Raw genomic sequence first — 26,164 nt, forward strand, 5'->3', positions numbered from 1 at the left:
GCAGATAAAATAAAATGAATAAAAGTGTTTTTCTTTCTTTGTTTTTTGTTTTTTTGAGATAAGGAAGCCCACCCCATCCTTTCCTTAAATATACTAACTCCACAGTTACACAGATGCTAAGAAAATTAAAAATCCCAAAAACTTCGAATCAGTGATGGACCACTAACTTTAACCCCAATGATTTTCAATGTGAAATAGCAAATGCTGAGCTCATGAAGCTGTATTCAGCAAGATGCCACCCTATCCGCTTTACATGTGACCAAAAGTAGGGAAGGTAGAGTAAAGCCACGCTAGGAAATATAGAATAAAATAGTGGAAGCCAATCACGTTTGGTTCTTCTCTTTTAGCTTCTGCATTACATGAGAATGGTTCATCTGAAGAACAAAGCAGGTGAGCAGATCTTCTTTGATGCAAACGGTGACCCACCGGCTGTGTACGACATACAGAACTGGCAAGTTTTCCCAGATGGTACCAATCGCTATATCAAAGTGGGCAGCTTCAACAGCAGTGCCCCTGAAGGGCAGAAAATCGCCATCAATGACATTGATATTCTTTGGGATTCAGCTTATAAAAAGGTGAGTGCTGACAAATCTAACAGGAAGTCATTAATTGTAGCAGTAGTTGATGCCTTCAGCTTACTGGCAAAACCGTGGTTGCTGTGAGCATAGCAAAATTTATCAATTTCAAACACATCTGCCCATAGACAGTTAAACTGCAGTGCCATTTTATAAATGCATTTATCTGTAGTGTAACCTGATTATATTTTTTATATGCTCTAGGAAATGATGTGGGCAAAATGTGATGTACCAGTATTTGATATTGGGAGACTACGGTGGTGGTGCTGCGGTAGCATTGTCGCCTCACAGTAAGACAATGTCCTGTTCGATTCTCAGCTAGAGCGTCTTCTGTGTGGAGACATGCATGAATGGGCATACCTTCATTGATGGTTGTGTCAGGGCTGGCAACTTGGCACGTAAAAATCTACTGCCAATCATTAGTGGACCGGAGTTCCGCTGTGGCGACCCCTAACCAGGAAAAGCCGAAAGACACAACAAGTCTGAGCTCAGATTATGTAGTCTCCTAGGAGAAATATGCATACTTTCAGCTTTTCTGTAATCAAATCCATTTTTCCTGAAATAAATTTGACTTGTTTCCACCCTGCTGCCATACAGACAGTGGTTGAGATGAGGACACAGAGTTGTGATGCAGAGCCTAGCATACTTTTCTACAGTCCGGCAACAAATCAGGTCATGCAATTCTTACTACACAGCCATGGGGCTTGCCATCTTCAATATTTTTGGTTGTTGCTGATCCTACTAAAGCAACACATCTGGTGCATTATGAGGTGCTAAAACCCTTCAGGATTGCTGTCCACCCCATAAAATACATTTAACTTGCACTACACACCTGTGACATTACCTAGAAGCAATATTTACCTTGATGTCTCCCAATCTAGTCTCGGTGACCAGCACAAAAGAAAGTTAGGAATTCCATGTCATGACCCCCATTTTCACTAGGTGACAGAAGTAACTGTTTAACTCATATTTTGTACCTCATCTTCTCTCACCTGTAACCCTCTGAAGTCCCTCAGAGTACAAGTTGGCTCATCTTTGCAGTTGTATATCTATCTGCTAATCCATGAACTGCCTCATTTTAATGCTTATTGGAAATGGCAGGAGATCACCTCCTGACAGGCAGACAAATGCACAGTCACAGAGATTCATATACTTTGCGTGTCAACATTGGTTCTTTCCCCAGTTTCTCCTATGTGTGCTTATTTCCTGATAGGCTGAGCTGAGTTCCATGTGTGCATGTACACACACACACACACACACACACACACACACACACACACACACACACACACACACACACACACTCATGAGCTATTTTCAATCTGCTTGTCTGCTTTCTCCAGTGTATCTTTCATATTTGCTGTTGGCTAGAGATATGTCATAAACACACACACACACACACACACACACACACACACCAAAGATTGTCAAAGGTACTCCACTCAGTGACTCAGCTTAAATGTTTTACCTGAGCTATATTGTTGTGGGTGTATTTTGTTATGACCAAACTGCCATAATGTTGAATGTAAAGCACCAACAAAATAAGTTTGGTTATACACAATACCAAAAAAAAAAAAAAGAAAAGAAAAGAAAACAATAACACCAAAAACGAAAACAATAATATCAAGAGAGGAAAACTATTTCCTCTCCTGATATTAAAACTGAAACTCCCTGTAACACTAGGCTTAAATTTGTCTGAATAGTGGCAGTGTTACGGGAAGGTTTTAAAAACCTGAAAGTGGAGAGTTAGGGTTGGGGGAAGCAGCAGGGTTAGTGCCTTCCCCCACCCCTAACCCTACACCTTAAGGTCATTAAAAACCTTCCTGTAACACTGTCACTAAACACGACAGACCCAGACACGCAAGCATTCACGAAGACATAAACAACACATCTATCCTCTAACCTAACTCTTACGCTTACCTTAAAATACACAAACTCACACACAAAGACACAGCACCCATCCTTCACTCACCCTTGACCCTAACCCTAATTCATACACACACTCACACACACACACAAAACCACATACAACCACATACAACCACACACACACACACACACACACACACACACACACACACACACACACACACACACACACACACACACACACACTTTCATCCCTTATCGAAATTCGGTACCATCAACAAACCCGCTGTTCAGCCATCCATACCTTCACCATATCCACTGTTTGGCCATCTGTACCATGGGCATTAAATCTCTCCCCCTGCATTTGTCGAACAAAGGTATGTTTGGTCAAACACAGGGGAACCATTGTTGCATATGTTTACCTGACATTGAATAGTGCACAGAACACTTCATCAGTAAGTCAATCAATTATTGCTCAGTTTTCAAACCAGGCTAATTCTACAAAATCAGAGCAACTAAAACTATATTTACTGAGAAATTACAAGCTATCCAGATCATGCAGTTTTCAACCAAACTCTCTAGAGATGGAGGTGCTTCAGGGTTCTTTGTTGCTGCTTTAAAATTTTAGGGTCCAATTTTAATTTTTGACCTCTTGTCATTTTGTCTGATGTTTACATTGGTGGATAGGCTTTTTTGGGGTGCTTCAGTTTCATACCACCTCCTGAACGCACACTTGTTGGTTGGATTCCCTAAACTGTTAATATATACCACACTTACCCTTGCCCTTATGTCCAGGTTTGTTGGTTAAATTGGTGCAAGAACAACCATTTTAGTTACTGACTTAACAATTCAAAAAGTTAAAAAAAAATAAGTTTCACTAGCATGGAGAAAATACTTTTTATGATGCTGCAGTCACTGGCATGTAGCAAACGACTTATTATAGCAAGTATGCAACCGTTCATAAAATAATTGCTTAAAGTACGTCAGAAACTTATCTGTTGATTAGAAAGCTACTTCATTTGTGTTACTGAGCTGTACATGTTTAGGATACAATACTTGATAAGTATGAATTTCTCAGAAAAGTGAAACCAAATGTATAAGAGAATGAAGGAGAAATTAGCAAAATGTTAACAACACTTGCAAAATTTGAGGATAATTTTTATCAGAGTTCAGTGACTGGCTCTGAGTCAGTTCTGTACCTACAAATCAATGCACAGAAAATGTATTCATAAATGTTATACACCGATGCAGCGAAGCATTCTGCACCTTATGTGTGGTGCCAGCCATTCAGGAAATTCATTTATAGCCAGGGATCTTGGTTGTAAACAGTAGTGTACTGCAAGGTTAAACTAAGTGCATATGACACTAGAGTGTATCATGTGTTCTGGTACCCAGTTCAGTATTGTTTACCTGATATGAGATAAAGCGTGTATACCATCTGTTAGCTTGAAGGTGCTACATTTTAAGCAGCACAGCATCCACAGTAACCTCTGGACATATGCTATGATACCAGAGAAGCTTTTTGGAAATATTATTTGCTACAGAATAGTAATATTAATATATCTCATTGAACACACCTGGCAAGTATGTTGATTATTAAAGTAGGCAGTGACCTTTTAACAGAAGTGGGAAGACTAAGGATGACCCCTCTCTGAAGAGTTCAAACAATCATGTAGCAACGTCTTGTTTTCTCTCAGAGTTCCAACAATGTTATTATAAAAGGATTCTTCATACTGAAATGTCTGCTTTCAGTTGTCTAGAGGGACTGTCTATAGTAGCATGGAAAACAAGAGCTATGTTAAAATGTATACTTTGTATACCTTACTTAATAGGTTGACCCCGCTGTGTTCGACTGTCTTGCCTGAGTGATTCCTAAAAATACTTTACGCATTAGACATGATAGCAAATCTAAATTTTGTACCATAATATGGCAATGAGAGAACCTGGTACTGTGTGAACTCCCATAGCCTGGGGTTCGGGGACTTCATTGCATGGGGGGGGGGGACAGGTGTGGTTGTGCTACACAGGGTACTCCATGGCTGGTAGGGTTATTCCAGCTATGCAGTGGAGTTGTTTCTAATTTTGTTTTTCTTTTTGACTCACCCATAGCTCACCATCAGCTACTCCCAGTGCCTCTCCTCACCCAACATGTCTCTGAACTGGACTTAACATCAGTCCCCAGACTGATTCTGATGTTATTTGACACTGGTGGGGAAACTGGGGCAACCAGGGCACCGTTATATTGCTGATGGGTGTGTGTTTCTGTTTAAAGCCTACTCCTTGACCCACATGGGTTTGTATGTTCTAAGAGGATGGCATATGAGGGGCTTGCTGCATATCATCCACATGTCTGTGTGTGACACAGCCAAAGACCTGCACCCTAGTAAACTGCAATCCCCATGCATCCCCAGCCTTCACCAGGGATCAGCTACAGAGGTTCACCCAAGTGCGTGCCCTCTGCCAGGATAGGCCTGTCTATCCTCACTGCCTGCACCATCAAGCATCTGACCTGCTCATTAAACTCAGGTTACCTCGGACGCAGTCAGAGCTTTATAACTGTATACCACTAAAGCAGGCATTTTTAATTGTATTTGTATATTTTGTACTGATGTGCTTCTCAGCAACATTTCATCAGAGAAGGGAGATCATTATGCTCAACAATTGTAACATCATCTGCTGCTATGAGATTCAAGTCTCTTAGGATTCATGGGAATTTCAAGGCAATTGAGAATCACATCATTTGCACTTTACCAGTGTCCATCATCATGTTCTTCCTCTTTTCTTTACAATAGCTAGGCCAGTCAAGCCTGGGGTAAACTTGTGAGTACCCACCCAATCATCTAGGTTCTATTTGAAAGATAATGTATTGTGCTAGTTAATCTGCAAGTGCAGTATGTTCCAGAGGTGGGGGAGGTGTTGTGTGATGAATCTGCCTCTCCATCTCATTTTATTTATGGAATGGTGAAAATGTAGATCCCTGGTTCTGGTATTATGGAAATACAGGAGGTATGGGACAACTGGGTGTGTAATGGCATACATGAAAAGGCATTGACCTCCCCTCAGGACTCCATACTGAATAAAGGGACAGTGTCTCCAGCCTCTCATGTTAGGTCTGGGTCTTTAAGCTCATGATCTTCTAAGTTAGGATCCTCTGGCATATTTCTAATTATTTGATATGCCTGGTGAGGTACAACCTGAAAGAGGCATTGAACTCATTAATAGGCCTAATCAAAGCTGGGATCAATGACCTCTTTAGATCTTAATGATATTCCCTTGGCACTAAGGAAAGGCTTTTCTGGCTACTCTCCTCACATAATGAACAAAAAATGGGCGTATATACCCATGTTTCCAGGTTCTTAATTACATTTTCACTTTGAAGTGGGGTGCTATCTATGTTGTATGCTGAGAGAAGGGATTTTCTTGCCATATGTGCCAATATTGTTCTTTTTTACATTTAGTATGAGCCCATTTCAGTACACCAGGCATTTACAAGTATAAGTGTTTACTAAAGGGCGTGGGTAGTCAAAGGAGACTTGACAATATCTTACAGTTTGCAGCCTTTTGCAAAGTTAGTTAGCCAAAGTTCACTGAAATCAGAACAGTAAATGTTGAAAAGGAGAGTTCCCAACACAGTTCCCTGGGGGACACCACAGGTTACCTTTGTATTTTCCAGTGTGTGGATTCTGTCTTTTAGTCATTTTGGTATCCAATTTACCACATAGGGATTTAGTTTAAAGTATTAAGCTTACTTACAATGACAATATGGGGTATGGTGTCGAATCTTTGACCAGGTCAAGGTTCAGCATATAAACAGCATGACCATCATGAACAGACTATGTAACCTCTAAAGGAAGATAATCAGATTCAGTAGCCAGGATCTTCCCTTAAAGCCAGTTTCTTTCTGCTTAGAGTCTACTTTAATGTTACATTGTGTATACACACAAACACACGCATATGTACATGCATATATGTACACATAAACTCTCCACATGCATACAAATACAAGTACAGTATTAGGTTAAAATTATAGTAATGGCCTAAATTGCATATAAAATCACAGGAATAATTTTTATAATTTTACACAAAAGATGGAGTTTAATCACCAGCACAAATTAAGCTAAATGCAACCATTCCTGAACAAATCAGCATCTGCTGTTGTATCCATTTACAGGGATTAATGTATGGTGCAAGACATACAAAATATCACACACTTTTTCTTACATCATGGAATTAGACTCAAAGTATGTTGGCAGTCCTACCAAATACTGGTCAGATAACATCTAGTCATGACTAGAAACTCATAGTCTTTCCACATCATGATAAAGTACTGCTCTAATTCCCTTTAACTTTAGATACAAATGAAAATTGAATATGTCCATGTCCAGAGCCTGTAGGGGTTGGTTGATGGCAGCTATTTAATACTGAATCCCATTAACTGCACTCTGTGCCAAATGTAACATTTGATTGATTTATTTGTGCTACTACCTACCTTCCATTCTAGCTTTCAAGCTAGAAGCACATATAGTAGCAGCAAAATTAGTGTTGGGTAGCATTATCCACATTATTAACAAGCTACATCTACTGAAACACTGCTTGAGCTTAACTGTCCTTTAAGGCCTCCACTTTGACATCTCCACAACACAGCATGTGGACAGACTGATTCTTTTAACAGCACATTGCTAGCACTAGATTATTGTTTCAGAAGTTATTAGAGACACTATAATGAAGCCATATTTTTTCTGCAGTTTGTCTGCTGTAATTTTTAAATGATAATTGATTTCATGCTGGAATACATTTTTTCTTTCTTTCTTTCTATATTGTTTCTGATGGAATCCTTTGAGCCAATGGTGGATCTAAATTGTAAGACGTGCCATCTTTAAATGCTTTATTTATATTAGATGGGATAATTACATTTATGATAATTCATGTTTATTCTATTTTGCAGTTTACAGTTTGCTTATATAGTAACCAGGTCTCTGCATCATCCTACAGGCTTCCAACACAGTGTCCCATGTCCACACTGTGTCTGCCACCTATTTCTGAGCCCTCTGACTTTTCCTCCAATTTTTAGTTCAGGCTCCTCATAAGGGTGCCCTTGGGGATCTTGGTCATTACCATTCTGCTAGGGGTTTTACATTATGACTTACCCATCACCCCCCCCTCCCAGTTTGGTAATGTCATGATAGTTGAAGAGCAGGCATGCAATGGGTGCATGTAATGTATATCACCCCACCTACAGATGGACTTAGCCATGTCCACCACTTTTAGACCTCTCTGGGCTACACCTCCTCAATCCAGCATCCCCAGCCTCCATCAGGTATTGGTGCAGGGAATGCCCACATAGCTGGTCATCCCTCCTGTATCACTCCAACAATTGCCTGAGCCACTAATTAAACCCAGGTGGACTGAACTGTGGTCAGGACTTTATCCCACTACACCAACACAGCTGCAGCTGAAATAGAGAAAAAGACTACAGGGATGTGAAAGAAGTCTCTGAGTTACTATCAGCTAAATGAAAATCTGCCATTCAATTTGCTAGTTGCTTCTGATGAAGGTATAAGCTCAAATAGAAAGTACACAGGCACATATTAGTGACCTAAAGCCTGTAAATCAGGTGAGTTACAGAATCTACAGGATCTGGTCATATCAGACAGCAAAATGAGTAATATCAAAGAATCAGCATATTGTTTTTTTTTATAACACCTTTATCGAATTATCATTTAAGACACAGGCAAGCATACATTTATGTAAAAGAAAACAAACCATGTGAACATGTTCACTGTTACAAACATTATACATCACATATATACTTTAATACAATTACCATCAAGTCAACATTACATAAACTGATAAATTCCTGTCTTCCCTTAAACCTCACTCCTCCTTCTCTGCATGTATTGTCCCACGGTTTCCATTTTTTCCTATATAATTGGCTCCTACCCTTTTCTAAAGATCCCACTTCCAGTTATTTTATCTCTGCTACAATATTCATTATTTCAAGTATAGCTGGTTTAGACTTTGATTTCCATTTTCTAGTAATAGTCTTTCTGACAGCCACCAGAATTAATCTTAACAAGGCCTTACTATGTCTAGGCAATTCAGATCTTGTATCCCAGCTCAAAAAAATAATTTCCTTAGTTATACCCATTTGCTCACGCAGTATTTCTGACAGAGTACTCTACAGGGAATTTTTAAAGTCTGCTAAGTCATTACACTCCCAAAACATATGCTCCCAGTTACCTCTTTCTTCCCCATTACAATTCCAGCATTACCATCTATGTTAGGACAAATTCTTTGGAGTCTGCTTGGGGTATAAAAATACCTATTCAAGCACTTCCAAGCAAAAATCCTAAATCTTCTAGACTTTGTTGCATACTTGGGAGCCATACATATGTCCTCTCATGTTTCTTTGTGAATTGCTTATCCAATTTTTTTTCTAATGTCCTCTGATTTATTGCTATAGTTATTGTGCGATATTTTATATGCCCTACTAATTATCTATTTTTTAACAGCAGTTTCTGTTCTTGATTCAACTAAAAACTCTATTATAGCAGATCTTTCACTTAGGATTCCCCTATCCCTTTCTGTTTACCTATACATTAATATCAATGCATGATTGGGAAGGCAGTCTCCTGCCTGTAGTCCAAATAGACTCCTTGACATCTTCCCATTCTATTACATTACCTCACTAATTATTTGCTCCCAATACCTTGGTTTCTTTAAATCCCAAAAGGAAACAAACCAAGGTATTGAAATAAGCAACACAGGCTCTGATGTTCCTTGAACCACTCACTGTAAATTTATTGTTAAGCGCTTTTCGTCAACCAGTGTTGGAAGACTTCATCAGACAAACATGTAAATCAAAGCACACCTTTTAAAACCAAAAGGGCGCCAAAACTAACAATCAAATCATCGCTCTAATTAAATAAATGGGTAAGTAATTAGGTAACCCTATTAACAGACTTGACACTCAAAATGAAAAAGAAAATGAAAATACATATAAAAATAAATGTAAAATATAAAATACCCTTCCTATTGTAGCAACGTTCTTTCTTTTGAAAGGCTTAAAACATGTACGTGAGGTAGTGTGTGAAAATGTAAAAATATGAAAAAATGTTGTAAGAGTGGACACATTAAATAAAAACATTATATAAAACATTAAATAAAAACATTAAATATATGTGCAAAACATAACCGGACAACTGTCACGACCCTGAAGGCTATCTATGTCAAATCAAATATAAGAAAATTCCTATAATCATACTATAAAAGCACAGGAAAAAATGATGAAAAAAACAATAAAAACCTAGCTTATACAAGTAACTAAAATATTGACAAGTTACCCAAGTAAACTTCTCAACTTTAAAATGCATGCCAAAGAGGTGACTTCGTTTAAACCAGGTAGAGTATAGAAATTCAATCTAAGTTGCCAAACCAATTCGCGTTTCTCTAGTATAAACTGATAAGGTCCATCTTTTCCATCTAACACTACCTGGTCTATAACTTTAAATAAAAAAGAATGAGAGGGGTGTTCATTACAGTGTCTGGCCAGAGCGTTAGTAATACTTTTTTTCTTGATGTGATATGCGTGTTCATAAATCCTTTCCTTTAGCTTCCTGTCAGTCTTTCCAACATAAAATACTGGACACATCTAACAGGAAGCTAAGTACACCACCGATTTAGAGTTACAATTGTATCTACCTCTGGCTTTATGTACATGTTTGTTTACTGTAAAACTAGACCCAGTAGAAATAAAGCTACAATAATTACACGCTTCACATTTGTATGTTCCTTCAGTCCTAATAGGTTTCAAGGTGTTGTTTTCTACTATGCTCTTCAAGTTCCTACATTTCTTAAAAATTATAACCGGGTTGTCACCTAGTTTCTCCACTAGGTCTCTCAGATGTCAACAAATACCAATTCCTTCTAAAAATGTTCCTGATGAGGTTTGCCTCCAAACAAAAGGGTGTGATGAAACTCCTCTTATAACAGACTGGGTCCTTGACCATGGAACCCTCCTCTACAGATGGGGCACTTATCGTAGTTAGGGCCATACCGTCCAACCTTTCTCCCACAATCAACTCAATAACCTGTTCCCTCTTAGTAAGGATGGGACTGAAAGAACCAACCAATCTTTTAAGGCAGACTTCTCCCACTAACTCATCCACCATCTTCTCTGGGTAACCACGACTCATGAACATGTGTTTCAACAAAATACATTCATCCTCAAAGGTAGAATCCTCAGTTGTCATCCGAGCAGCTCTTACTAACTGTCCTTTTAGGACAGACCTTTTCTGATGGAACGGGTGACAACTGGAAAAATGTAAGTGTGTTCAAGTACGTAGGCTTTCTATATATTTTAGCCAAGTAACCTTTACATACAGGGTTCCTCTTCAGTTCTACATCTAAATAGGTAATGGTATCCTCTTCATAGGTGTAAGTAAATTTTAAAAAAGGTGTACTATTGTTTAAAGTCTCAACAAATAACCATGCGTCATCCACACTCCCTTCAAACACAATAAAAATATCATCCAGAAACCTATTGTAAAGTTTTACCTTCTCATAAATGTTCTTCTTAAATATATATTCACATTCCCATTGTGCTAAAACTAGATTGGCATAGCTCACCCCACATGGGGAACCCATAGCTATGCCCACTACTTGTTTGTAAATGTTACCATTAAAGCTAACATAGTTGTTATTTAAAATAATGTCTAGTAACTCCTTAATTAAACATATCTCATTACTCTCAGCCTTATAAAAAAACAATTTCTTAGTAATATATTCTAATCTCACCTCATGCGGGATAGAAAAATATAGATCAGCGATATCTATTGTCAAGAAGAAAATGTTGTCATGAAATACAAAATTCTCCAAACTTTTCAAAAAAGCCCAGGAGTCTTTAATATCTGTTCTTCTTTAACCACATACTTTTTTAATAAGTGGTCCACATATTTAGAATGTGCATATGTAATAGATGACCTCGCATTCACTAAAGCTCTCAACGGGGGATCATTGACATTTTTATGTAGTTTAGGTAGTCCGAACAAATTCGGTATTCTCAGTTTCATAATCACTAAATAATTGTACACCTCAGCACTCATCAAACCTTCAATCAACAAATCCCTAAAAAAGGAAAAAAACTCTGTTGTATGCAATGTTCATTTCATTGGAACTAGATTTAACATAAATTTCACTGACCACTTTAACTTGGCTGGGGTTCTGATAGACTTGAAACTATATATCCGGAAACTGAACTTGGCCTTAATTTTTGGTGATAAAAGTTTCGAGGATGACCCTTTAAGAGTGGCTAGTACGTATAATCCACCTGTATGTCCTTTGTCCTTGTTCAAGCATATGTGTGAGTTTGATTTAAGAAACTTACACAAGGGTATCAAGTCCCTCTGCGGTGGTGGTGCTGCGGTAGCGTTGTCACCTCACAGTAAGACATTGCCCTGTTCGATTCTCAGCTAGAGCGTCTTCTGTGTGGAGACGTGTTAATGGGCATGCCTTCATTGAAGGTTGTGCGTCAGGGCTGGCAACCCGGCACGTAAAAATCTGCTGCCAATCATTAGCAGACCAGAGTTCCACTGTGGCGACCCCTAACCGGGAAAAGCCGAAAGACACAACAACAACAACACAAGGGAATCAAGAAGAATGATACTGTGAATATAACCAAAAGCGAGTCTGAAGCCTTCAGTTCTGTCAAAACTTTACCAGTCCGGTTTTTGAAACCAGACAAAGATGGAGGACTGGTGATTATGAACAACGGCGACTATGAGACTAGAATGTTGGGGGTTTTGGACAGTTAAATTTATGTTAAATCTAGTTCCAATGAAATGAACACTGCATACAACAGAATTTTTCCTTTTTTAGGGATTTGTTGATTGAAGCAGTGTTGAGGTGTACAATTATTTAGTGATTTTTGAAACTGGGAATACTGAATTTGTTCAGACTACCTAAACTACATAAAAATATCAATGATCCCCCGTTGAGAGCATTAGTGAATGCGAGGTCGTCTATTACATATACATGCTCTAAATATGTGGACAACTTATTAAAAAAGTATGTGGTTATAGAAGAACAGATTTGTAAAGACTCCTAGGCTTTTTTGAAAAGTTTGGAGACTTTCGTATTTCATGACAACATTTTCTTCTTGACAATAGACATCACTGATCTATATTTTTCTATCCCGCATGAGGTGGGATTAGAATATATTACTAAGAAATTGTTATTTTATAAGGCTGAGAGTAACGAGATACATTTAATCCAGGAGTTACTAGACATTATTTTAAATAACAACTATGTTAGCTTTAATGGTAACATTTGCAAACAAGCAGTGGGCGTAGCTATGGGTTCCCCATGTGGGGCGAGCTATGCCAATCTAGTTTTAGCACAATGGGAATGTGAACATATATTTAAGAAGAACATTTATGAGAAGGTAAAACTTTACAATAGGTTTCTGGAGGATATTTTTATTATGTTTGAAGGGAGTGCAGATGACGCATGGTTATTTGTTGAGACTTTAAACAATAGTACACCTTTTTTAAAATTTACTTACACCTATGAAGAGGATACCATTACCTATTTAGATGTAGAACTGAAGAGGGACCCTGTATGTAAAGGTTACTTGGCTAAAATATATAGAAAGCCTACGTACTCGAACACACTGTTACATTTTTCCAGTTGTCACCCGTTCCATCAGAAAAGGTCTGTCCTAAAAGGACAGTTAGTAAGAGCTGCTCGGATGACAACTGAGGATTCTACCTTTGAGGATGAATGTATTTTGTTGAAATACATGTTCATGAGTCGTGGTTACCCAGAGAAGATGGTGGATGAGTTAGTGGAAGAAGTCCGCCTTAAAAGGTTGGTTGGTTCTTTCAGTCCCATCCTTACTAAGAGGGAACAGGTTATTGAGTTGATTGTGGGAGAAAAGTTGAATGGTATGGCCCTAACTATGATGAGTGCCCCACCTGTAGAGGAGGGTTCTATAATCAAGGACCCAGTCTGTTATAAGAGGAGTTTCATCATACCCTTTTGTTTGGAGGCAAACTTCATCAGGAACATTTTTAGAAAGAATCGGTATTTGTTGACATTTGAGAGAGACCTAGTGGAGAAACTAGATGACAACCCGGTTATAATTTTTAAGAAGGGTAGGAACTTGAAGAGCATAGTAGAAAACAACACCTTGAAACCTACTAGGACTGAAGGAACATACAAATGTGAAGCGTGTAATTATTGTAGATTTATTTCTACAGGATCTAGTTTTACAGTAAACAAACACGTACATAAAGCCAGAGGTAGATACAATTGTAACTCTAAATCGGTGGTGTACTTAGCTTCCTGTCAGATGTGTCCAGCATTTTATGCTGGAAAGACTGACAGGAAGCTAAAGGAAAGGATTTATGAACACGCATATCACATCAAGAAAAAAAGTACTACTAACGCTCTGGCCAGACACTGTAATGAACACCCCTCTCATTCTTTTTTATTTAAAGTTATAGACCAGGTAGTGTTAGATGGAAAAGGTGGACCTTATCAGTTTATACTAGAGAAACACGAATTGGTTTGGCAACTTAGATTAAATTCCTATACTCTACCTGGTTTAAACGAAGTCACCTCTTTGGCATGCATTTTAAAGTTGAGAAGTTTACTTAGGTAACTTGTCAATCTTTTAGTTACTTGTATAAGCTAGGTTTTTATTGTTTTTTTCATCATTTTTTCCTGTGCTTTTATAGTATGATTATAGGAATTTTCTTATATTTAGAACACAGTTTCTCTTTGGCTTTGATTTGACATAGATAGCCTTCAGGGTTGTGACAGTTGTCCAGTTATGTTTTGCACATATATTTAATGTTTTTATTTAATGTTTTTATATAATGTTTTTATTTAATGTGTCCACTCTTTCAACATTTTTTCATAGTTTTACATTTTCACACACTGCCTCATGTACATGTTTTAAGCCTTTCAAAAGAAAGAATGTTGCTACAATAGGAAGGGTATTTTATATTTTACATTTATTTTATATGTATTTTTCATTTTCATTTTCATTTTGAGTGTCAAGTCTGTTAATAGGGTTACCTAACTAATTAATTACCCATTTATTTAATTAGAGTGATGATTTGATTGTTAGTTTTGGCACCCTTTTGGTTTTAAAAGGTGTGCTTTGATTTACATGTTTATCTGATGAAGTCTTCCAACACTGGTTGACGAAAAGCGCATAACAATAAATTTACAGTGAGTGGTTCAAGGAACATCGGAACAGGTGTTGTTTATTTCAATACCTTGGTTTCTTTGCCAAGTTTCTCCAGTAAATCCTAGCCCCCTCTGGCCTATTCTCTGTACCCATAATTACAGTCATCCCTATTGGCAGCATATCTTTTCTTCATTCTTATGGTGACTTAGTTCAGAATCAGCATATTGTCAGAAAAAAAAAGAGCGAGAGATTTAATGTTAAATGAAATACTTGATGTGGGTAAAGTTAATAGTGAATTGCCTCACAGGAGGTAAAAGGATCACATAGGAGTTCAAATGGTAAAACTGGTGGGATTTCTTTGTAATATAGAGTAGAGTTTGAAGTTTATTCTGAATTACTTCTTTGTACAATACAGTATCTTTTGACATTTTTTCTGAATTATTTTTCTGTACAATACAGTATCTTTTGAAATTTATTCTGAATATGTTAGAAATAAACGTATCACTGAAGACTTTTCAGTACAAGATCTAATAGCTATACAACAAGAAAAAAGCTTTGAATTCCTTAAGAAGTTACTGACAAAAGTACCTGCAATGAAATACTTTAATGTGTATAAATTAGTCACATTGCGGGCAGATGCCAGAAGAAAATAGCACTTGTGCAGTCATTTGCAAGAGATTAACCATTTAGTTGTTGTTGTTTTAGTCTTGGGCCTCTGCTGACTATCACAAAAATATATTCAGAAAGAATAGTAACTGCTAACCAAAATATATCAATGTGAAAAGTTCTATGAGCGTATTTATGAGAAAAGAATACTAGTGAACTATAATCATTAAAAAGTAAATTTTCCATTGAACATTGACTAAGTCTTTGGAGAGACATTTCTTCTGATGTAAGGAGCTTTATGCAGCCCAGTTTTGTGTGAATATGCAGGAAGATGTTACTCAAGAATGTTGCTGTAATTATAATGCAGCACCTTCATTGATAAGTATACCCCAGGAAAAGAGATACATGTACAAGATATGCTTAGCTGTTCTTATCTGTCAGAGCAGCAAAAAAAAATGTGCTTGGAAATGAAATGAAAGTTAACTGGATATTTTCTTCAACTGATGGTGACTACAAAGAACCTGAAAGAGTTTCAGAAATGTATAGAAAGCAATCTTAAGATGCAGATCCTTTCAGAAGTATTAGATTAGAAGGCTGTCACATGAAAAGAAATGCAAATGCTTCTCGAGTGCAACTCATTATGAGGAACATTCCTCATTTTCAATCTTAAAAAGCAGTTGTCCTCATTATTCCACATTAACCGTGCTTTTCATTTAAATAAAAGATTAGTTGCAAGGCTTAGTGATAAAAGATGATAAACTGAGAGTACCATATCAGTTAAAGAAAGAAATGTTAAAAGAATGCATGAACCTCACCTGGGAATTATGACAAATATAGAAAGATGTTGTGGCATGTCATTCTGGACAGGTATGTCAGTATACACAGAACACAAGGTACAAAATTATGCTGTCTATAATGCTTGCTACAATCACAGTCTGCGAGAAGTGGTGAATCCTTATTCAGTGCAAGGAAGTTGAGGAGTCATGGTCAATAAGAGTTGTTATGGTATCAGGACTGAATATACTTGATACATGTTGATTGCTATTCAAAACTTCCTGCTAATAAGATATACTATGAAAAAATATGTGTTCAATGCAAGTAAAGGTAGTTTTCGATGTATGTTATTCCAAATGTTGCCATGTCAAATAGTAATCCACAGCATGTAAGAAGAACAGAGTTTAAGAAAATTTCAGAACAATGACACTTTCAGCATACTACTCCTAGTTGTAAATGTACACATTGTAGCTGTCAAGTCATGAAGGCAGTCCAGATTATCATGAACCTCATGAAGAATGCACATGACATTAACAATAAATGTTACTTAGATTTGCATTTAGCTTTATTGGAATATTCCACTGTAAGGTGTTAGCCTTTTCCCAGCTCAAGTTACTGAAAGGACAGAGAATAAACAGTATAATTCCCATGTCTATATTTTTACATTGAAGAATGAAATCTAGGCACAAAACAGATGGAAATAAAATGAGTCTGTCATGTCTAAAAAGGGAGACAGTGTAAATAATAGCAGGGGTCCAGTGTAAGTCATCCAGAGGGTGCTGTTTTGAAGTAATGTGAGCCACTGAGGTCATTTTCTATTTATACTCAGGAAAGAAAACTGTTTAGGAAAAATTGGGGTACACATTTTCAAAATTAATATGTTTCATTGTACCTCTGCTAAGTAGGTTTTGTCTATGGTTCCTTTAGAAATGCTAAGGCATTCAAATAAGTCTTCAAAGAGATGTTCAGAAATGCATCCCAAGAGGCATTTCAAAAAGGAGGTTATTAAGGAAGAGAGTCCAGATGAACTGCTGAGACACTTGCCATCAACTATTTCTATTGCATTCCTATCAGCACTGCATACCTCAGAATACTCTACATATTTGAAATTTCAAAGATTTGCTAAAAAGCTAGGTAGACAGATGGTTCATGAAATGGAAAGCATTATCTGAACCAAAAGTAAATATTTCAACTAAAAAGTACTGTGAGAACTGAAGAGTACTAAAAGATCTAAAAATATTGTTGATATATTTGCATTATAGTAATATAGCGCTACATTTATAAAACTATTGATGATTAGTGTTACTTTGAAACATATAGAGTGATTTAATATTTGGGAGTGGTATATGCTTAAATTGTCTATATCTTTATGCATTATGCAATGTATTTCTAAAATCAAAAGACTGGGGAAATCTTTTGCTGCTGTTAAATTAAGATATTATGCAGTTTAGCTTATTTTAAGTAGACCCATATGTATAGATATAGATATAGATATATATAGATATGTATCAGCGTAGAAATTTCTGGTGTCTTTATTCTCATTCTGGAGGCACATATGTATATCATCATAATGATCATCACCATTAATCCACTTTTCTCATTTCTACATGGGTTCGGGGTGCCATGTCAACTGTTGATCTCTTTCCATTCAAGTCACTCTTCTACCTCTCCGACCATCTTACCATCTTCAACAGTCAAGCCTAACTTCTCTTACTCAATCTGCCCATCTCTTAGCTGGACATCCTTAGCTCCTTTTTCTTTCTTCCTGTTTCTCCCAAACCTTAATAAAGTCCTTTTCTGTTTTTCTGCATGTGGCCAAACCACAGGGAATTTGTTCTCTTTAATCTTCTGTAACTGAAGCTACTTTGCTTTCTGCTCAGATGTTCTCATTGCTTTATTTGTCTAACAGTATACAGTTTAATACCCATCTCAGATACATCATCTCTATAGGTTAATAGATTCATAGAAGGTTACTAGGCTAATGGCCCTAGGGCCTTTACAAGCCTAGCCATGTAATACCCATGTTCACTAAATGACCATTGTTAGATGGTTTGATTGTCTGCAGAGTGAATCTATGATCACTACTGGCTACCCTGTCCATGAGAGACATAGGTGCCATCCCAGGGGTGAATTTACAGTCTCCCATCCAGTTGTCCAGGTTGCACTTAAATAATGTCATTGAGGAGCTCTGCTTAATGTGAATTAGGAGTTTATTCCAGAGTAGCGGCAGTCTCTGGGAGACATATATGTCTCAACAACATGTTTTGTATAAGTCACAGGCTAAGCTGAGATCTCTAGAGCAAGTGACTCTTGTCCCATTTGATTTGTGGACATACAGCATTTCCATTAGGGCAGGGTCATAGACTGCTCTGTAGGCCAGACACAGGTCACATCTGAGCAGCCTGTAGGACACAAAGTACAGTGGCAGGGCTTTCAGTCTTTCCATGTAGGTCATGTTTTGGAGTCAGTGAATTCTCTTGGTCAGGAAACTCTGTGGTCTCTCCAGCTGCTGCAGGTGTCTGGTGAGGTACAGGCAAAATGGAGCATTGTACTCTATTAGTGTTCTGATGAGGGTGGAGTACAGAGGAGTTATAACATCCTTGGTCTTGAATGCAATGCCCTTACTTATGAGGTGTGCAACATAAAAGGCTTTCCTTATTACTGTGGACACATGGTGATTGAAGTTTAGACTGCTATCAACTTGTGTTCCCAAGTCATGCACCACTGGGTTCGAGCTTGGGGGGGGGGGGTACTGCCTATATTGTAATTTGCAGAAGCCAAAGGGGGCAATGATGCACTTTTTTGCATTTAATTTTACACCATGTGTGCTTTGGCACCAATAAGCTTAAGCTTCCTCAGCTGACCTACCTTCACTGCCTAGGTTTCTGTACCACAGTGAAGCACTGGACACACCATTGCTTTATGCAACTTGCTCTTCAGCTTCTTTGGCATTCTTGTGGCACACATCACAGCTGACTTTGTGCCAGCTGGCTGCAGCATCTCTGAGTCAAGCTTTGACTTCTTCATTCAGACTTCCACTCTCCTCAACTACACCTCCAATATACTTGAAGGTGTTAACCTATTCCACTATTTCCCTTCTATCTCAGTTTTCAGCTTCTTCTGATTTCCCCATTTGCTGCTATGGCCACTGTGTTGTCTGTACTCAGATTCATCCCATGTGCCTTCAGTTTTGCAATCCATTCCCCTACCATTTGCTGATTCCCTGCAGCAGTCACTCTCAAGTAAAAAGGGCATGGCTTGGGAAGACAGAAAATCAAAGGAAAATGTAGACAATTCTATCAAGCAGGGAAATACAGTATTTTACAAATATACAAAGGAAAAAAGCAAAATTTGGGATAGAAAATGAAATAAAATTGGTGTCATCTGATGTCAAAAGATGGTGAAACAGTAGGTTTGTTAAAAAATACATTTGCCTGCTATTCCCTAATGAAGATAAGGGAGATAATAAAATCAGACAATGGAAATGGCCAGGATACGGGGCTGCATCCTAGTCCATCAGAGGAGAAAGTGTTTGGTAGGACATGAAAATCTATGGCTGTACAAAGTTGTGATGTTATGAGGTACTGCCATCTGTGCCAGGGAGAGTAGGGCAGTATATGTGTATATATGCCAGCATAGCTAGCTGGAGTTTCATAAAAAAATGTTATGTTATTTGACTGTCATACTAATTTGTACAGATGATTGAGTTAAAACTATATTTGTAAAGTTACTTGTGTTAAAAATGCATCAATAGTATGTCCTGCTGGACAGAAAGAACGTATGCATATATATTAGGTTGTATTGTTGTAACTGATCGAATGTTTATGTTTGTCAGAGAACCCTGGAAGGGAGGAAAGTTTGAAATTGTGTTATAGTTTTCAGATTCTGCCACAGATCTTAGCAAAGCTCTGTGTGTATTATACCAGAGTCAGGTGACAAGAGGTGGTGTCATCCTCTAGCCAGCATCTGGTTTCTTTGGAACCCTTGCAGCAGCACTTTAGAATCTGACAGAAAAGATTTATGACAGGATATATGTCTCTCTTTTGGTCAGGATAAAACAGACAAGTGGTTGTGAGTTCAGTTCAAACAGCTTTATTTTACACAAACATATCAGGAATGAGGCTTTGTAATTTAAACTTAAATAAACTTATAAACAGACTGACTACCACACTCATACATGTTAACACTCTGGCTGTTCTTTCAAAATGGCGCTGCTGCCTGCACATGCTCACTATTTATATGCACATGCTTACACCTGGAAATGCTTCTTAAAGTTACATACACATGCTCTGTTCCACAATATACATCTCATACATCCCCTCAGACAGAGATAGACATCATCTGGCTTTTGCTGTGGTAAGACACTCAGCACACATCAGCTTACCTTGTTTTTGTAAGTAGTCACGAAACAGTAATTTTTTTAGTTAGTCAGGTACATTTAGTGAGAATAGTTCAGTATTGTTTGCTACATCTGTGAGAAACATTCCAACTGCATTATTTTTTTATATCTCTGTGCTGAAACTCTGCTGTTTATTGTATTCAGTATTCTCCTGTTTTCTGTTTTATTATTTATCATTAAATATTTTAATATCTTTTATTGTGGCTGGTCCTTCAGAGAATACTTTTAACATCTTGAGAGCATTTATGCTTATTTTAGTGATACTGTGGCCACTCCTGAAAGCCTTGCTGCTTTGGTCACACTCTACCATTTGTATTAGTAAGAGCCTTAGGGTAGCTGACTGGTGGCTGTGTGATTACCCCAGAGTCTGTGCAGAAAGGAGCACAGTTAGCAAATCTGTGGCAGCTTTTCCCAGGTGTGTGTGTGTGTGTGTGTGTGTGTGTGTGTGTGTGTGTGTGTGTGTGTGTGTGTGTGTGTGTGAAACTCAAATATCCAAGTGTGTGTGTGAGAACAGGGGCACAGAGCCCCACAGTGGACTTTGTAGAGTTCTGTGTGACTCTGGAGAGAGAAGAGTCCAGCCCCAGGTCTGGAGCGTGCTGCCTGTGTGCTCTTAAGGGAAACTGTGCTTGGTGCAGGGTTCTTCATCTAAAAATACTGTATGAATCTATCTTTGCTCTTAGTGACCATCCCTCACCAGAAGCAGTGGTGAGGATTGTATCTCCTTGATTGCTGGCCCGGAGTAGGGACCCATCACGAAGGTAATGTGACCTGACAGGATTTTCCCTAGAGAAAGCTGTGGGAAAAATGGCAATGCAGCAATCATCCCTTTTAGTGATTAATGGGAGAAGGGTAACATTCTGGATAACTAGAAGATGACACATGGAATTCTGCTTCTCAAGACTGGAAGTAGGAAGTAGGATACAGCTGGAAACTGCTGACCTGACAGTTTAGCCTCAGTTGTAGGGAAACATATATTTTTACTACAGTATGACTAGGTACATTGATGTTAACTGTCTAAGTCTTATACCACCTTTGTTTTTAAGCAAAGTTTATTTCTGCATTCTTTCTACTCTTTTGGCTTTTCTCATCCACAGATTCCAACCTCAGTATGTAGTGAAAGCTGCCCCATTGGATACCGGAAAGCTACTCGACAAGGGCAGCCACCTTGTTGCTTTGACTGTTTTCCATGTCCCAAGGGAGAAATTAGCAACCATAGTGGTAAGAGCTTTTATTAAAAATGATAGCATATAAATAATTACTGAATACCAGCAAGAGATCATTAAACATCCTTCTAGAATCTTACATCAGAAAGATGGAAACACAAACTTTTTATTGCAAATACATATTCTCTGACCCACCAAGTATGCCCATTCCAATTTCCTTAAATAAGCTGCAGATCCCTAATTCAAGTTAATTATGCAAGTTCCTCCTCCATGTAAGCCAGCCAAACAAATCCATTCATATTCTATACACTCTTGAACCCCTTTCTGCTTCTTAGGCTTGGAATGTAGGCTTTCTGAAGGATACAAATCTACTAGATCTAAAATACTAGGAGTTCAGGAGTGGAAATAATTCCATTTCAGCTGGATTTATCATTATAACAATGTCATCAGAGTGGTGAGGGCAAGGAACCCCATGGGATATACTCACTGGCTACTAGGAGTACAGAAAGACTCCATGCGGGAGCTGTCCTAGGTGGTATCATGTGTGTATTAACTCATTCATGCCTAACCTCTATCAAATGTTATCATAGCAATGAAACAATAGCATGGTCTTGGAAATTGTGAGCCATTCAGTGATAAAATATTACAATAACACAAAGGAACACACAGCATGAGAGAATACATAAAGTTGGTTATAGGAATGGTAGTAAGGGAGCATGGTAAAACTCAGAACTTAAAATATATGTTTTCTTTTTCCTTTACAGATGTTACAGAGTGCACAAAATGTCAAAAGTATCAGTGGCCAAATGGAAATCGAGATAAATGTGAAGACAAGGTCATTGAATTCCTGTCCTATGAAGAGCCCCTAGGAATGGCTTTGGCCATCATTGCTGTCATCTTCTTCATTTTAACTGCATGCATACTTGCCATCTTTGTTAAGAACCATGACACTGCGATAGTGCGTGCAAACAACCGTCAACTGAGTTTCCTTCTCCTGGTGGCACTCATGATGTGCTTCCTCTGCTCCCTTATCTTTATTGGTCAGCCTGTGATGCTTAGCTGTCAGCTCCGCCAGCCCACTTTTGGGATAATATTCTCCATCTGTGTGTCATCTGTTTTGGCCAAGACAACTACAGTGGTCATTGCTTTCAGTGCTACTAGTCCCAACAGTAGCCTGAAGAGGTGGGTGGGGCCAAAGACTCCAGCCTTCATTGTGGTATCCAGCACACTACTTCAAGTTCTGATCTGCCTCCTTTGGTTGGTCATGTCACCTTCATACCCAAACCAGAACATAAACACACGAAGCAATAAGGTGATCCTGGAATGCATTGATAGTTTCACTGAGATGTTCTATATAATGCTAGGGTATCTTGGCATCTTAGCTGTTTTGAGTTTCATTACTGCCTTCTTTGCAAGGAAGCTACCAGACAGCTTTAATGAGGCCAAGTACATTAGCTTCAGCATGATTGTTTTTGTCAGTGTTTGGATCTCATTCATCCCAGCCTATCTGAGTACACAGGGGAAGTACATGGTGGTGGTGGAGATTTTTGCTATTGTGTCTTCTAGTGCTGGTCTTCTCAGCTGTATTTTTTTCCCAAAGTGTTATATCATTGTACTGAGACCTGATGCAAACATCAGAGACCATTTAATTGGAAAAACTAATCCTGCAATATAATAAAAAGATACTCCTCCATCAGTATATTGTCACACTAAGTAAACATAATATGCTACTAGCAGTTTTACAATTATCTTATTAACACCTTTAGGACAACATGCATGCAAACAAAATGCAGTTTATAGTGATAAACTACAAAAATGTATTACTGAAAAATGAGAAGTGAATATGTGTGTGTTTGTAAACAAAATGAACAGTTTTCCACTTAGATTTATTGAACAGTTTGGGAAGTGAGTATGCTGGGATTTGTAGAGATTACAGAGTGTTTTTTTAACTATAAAAGTTCAATTTAACAAGCTAAAGGAGATGAATATTTGTTCCAAGAAGTTTTAGAAGTTCAGATTTTTTTTGTATATTACCATAACACTGTAATATCACACTGACTAGTTGAAAAAACAGGCAAAAACTCAAGGGATATTTCTGAAGAAAAAAATGGTAGATGCAGTGGTGCACGTTTATTGTTCAGTTTTTTTCTTTGAGTCATCAAAAAGTTTCTGCAGGGGAATGCCATGGTTGATATGCAGAGTAGATGAGAGTTGGTATTTAATGGTATGAATACATCCGTCTGTCCATTCTAAGACATTAGCAGCAGCATGGATATCACACAGTGACAGCAATAGATTACTGAATTAGCAGAAACTGAGGGCCACCATTTCTAATGTGGCAGATGAAGATATGTGCATAGATAGATTAGAAACTGCCAGATAATGATGCTTCAAATATTGTCTTATTATGTAAACAATCATCTTACTAACTGGAACAGAAAAGAAGCATGTATGAGTGCAAGATTTACTTACTGTCTTTCGACTTTTCCCGGTTAGGGGTTGCCACAGCGGAACTCCGGTCCGCTAATGATTGGCAGTAGATTTTTACGTGCTGGCTTGCTGGGCCTAACGCAAAACCTTCAACGAAGGAATGCCCATTCGTGCATGTCGACACACAGAAGACACTCTAATTGAGAATCAAACGTGCAATGTCAAACTGTGAGGCGACAACGCTACCGCAGCACCACCACCGCAGTACATGTATGAGTGCAAGACTATGTTCCGTAATTTAGCCTTTCTCTGGACTGCTTCTACCCTTAGTCTTTTCACCAACTAAACCTGCCTTTGGTGGCAGAACCTTCAAAGCTGCAGTGTATGAGTTGTGGAACTCCTTCCCCCAACCAAGGAGGTAGAAGCACCTAGTATTTACAGGTCTGAATCGTACTCCATGTTAGTATATGCAACTGTAGCAGGGTAATGAATCCTCATCAAATAGCGAGGGATTGCTGACAGATGAATCAGCAAATTGAATTAAGTCTTACTGAGTCTCCTTGCTGTGATTAGTGTAAAAACTGTTTTGCATACTTTATAAATAAATGACTTTCTGACTTATTGCATCAGTAATTCAGGTAATTACCGACTAATAATAAGTTATTGCATGCTATAATCATTATCCCATAAGAGAATGTTATCCTTCCAACCTAGATGTTGGAACTCTTTTATTTCCTATATACTTTCAGCCTTTATATTAGTGTAACATTTGAATTTGTTGACTTTATTTATACAGCCATAAGTTCCACTCTGTTGCAGAAATAGCTCATTTCCAACAATAAATGCTTATTGATACTATGCTGTACTTCTGCTAATTATAACAGGCCTTTCTCTACTACTGCTGTCATAGCATACCTGTGCACTATCAGTTTTTAAGTTAAACTTTGTCATACCCAGCTGTTGCAATCCAGCTGTTCGTAGGTTCATAGTTATATACTAGGCTAATGACCAACAGGGCCTTTATAAGCCTAGCTCTGTAGTCCAACCCAGTTGTGTCCCTGTGTATCAATCCATCCACAACCCTTTTTTATAATTTTTCCGCATGGGATGAGGGTGTCACTACAACAGTGACAATCATCTAGAGTCAAGGTTTACACTGCTGGGTGGCTAGCCCTGCCACAGTAATTCTTTCACACAACACACTCACACCTATGGCCAATTTAGAGCATCCAATCTACCTACTGCATGTCTTTGGAATGTGGAAGAAAACCAAAGCACCTGGAGGAAACCCATGCAAACACTGAGAGGACATGCAGACGCTGCACAGAAGGCAACCCAATAAAGAATCAAACCAGGGAACCTCTTGCTATGACGCAACACTATCTGCTGTAACACTATGCCGTCCCTGTGTATCATGGGTGTTAATTAGGAAAAGGTATGTTAATTTCTAGAGGTTATGTGGGTGGGGGTATGTTAGTTTGGAAATTACTGTCTGCCTCTATCTATCAAGAGACATGGAGGCCAGACCTGGTGTGAATTTCTGACTTGCCATCCATTGTTCAAGTTTATGCTTAAATGGTATACTTTTAGTTGCTTCCTCCTCTTTTTAGAGGTTATTTGCAACATTTGTGTAACTGAAGCCCAGTGTTACTGTTCATTTACTGAATGTCATTGTATTCACAATTTACTACTCTGTTTTGACAGTCTGTTGATCTAGTCATTATTTATGTTGTAATCATTCATCAAGTTGCCTTGGAGGCGTGTATTTCACCGAGTACCAGAAAAAAGGCAATTGGCTCAGTGGGATTCACTTGATTGATAAAATGAAAATAGATGAATGAATGAATGAATGAATGAATGAATGAATGAATGAATGAATACAGGCATGCATAAATGCATATTACATTCCTGAGATGTGGCCTCCAGAATAGGATAATGCATTAAAAAACTGTTTCACTGTCAAGCTGTAGAGTAACATGTTACACGGATAATAAATAATAGCTCTGTTTTGAACATGTTAAAATATTAATTTCTAACCATGTTTGCCATGAGAGTGTAGCAGAGTAAACAAATGTTGCTACAATCAACATCAAGAAAAAATAAATTAAAGTTTTTAATAAAGAGCTGCTTTTATATAGTCTGAAACATTCCA

General features: G+C 38.0%; 1 protein-coding gene across 1 annotated transcript in view; it reads left to right on the forward strand.

Moving 5' to 3' along the window:
- The window catches only part of LOC122810640 (extracellular calcium-sensing receptor-like), a 121,482-nt gene extending 98,225 nt beyond the window's left edge, over positions 1-23,257 (forward strand). The window contains exons 3-5 of the mRNA XM_044082213.1: positions 348-575; positions 21,514-21,637; positions 22,347-23,257. Of these exons, the coding sequence (XP_043938148.1) occupies positions 348-575; positions 21,514-21,637; positions 22,347-23,257 (1,263 nt within the window). The remainder of the gene's footprint in view (positions 1-347; positions 576-21,513; positions 21,638-22,346) is intronic.
- The last annotated feature ends 2,907 nt before the right edge of the window (positions 23,258-26,164 follow it).

The sequence above is a fragment of the Protopterus annectens genome, chromosome 9.part0, assembly GCF_019279795.1.
Source record: "Protopterus annectens isolate FY-2018-M chromosome 9.part0, PAN1.0, whole genome shotgun sequence".
Taxonomy (NCBI): Eukaryota; Metazoa; Chordata; order Ceratodontiformes; family Protopteridae; genus Protopterus; species Protopterus annectens.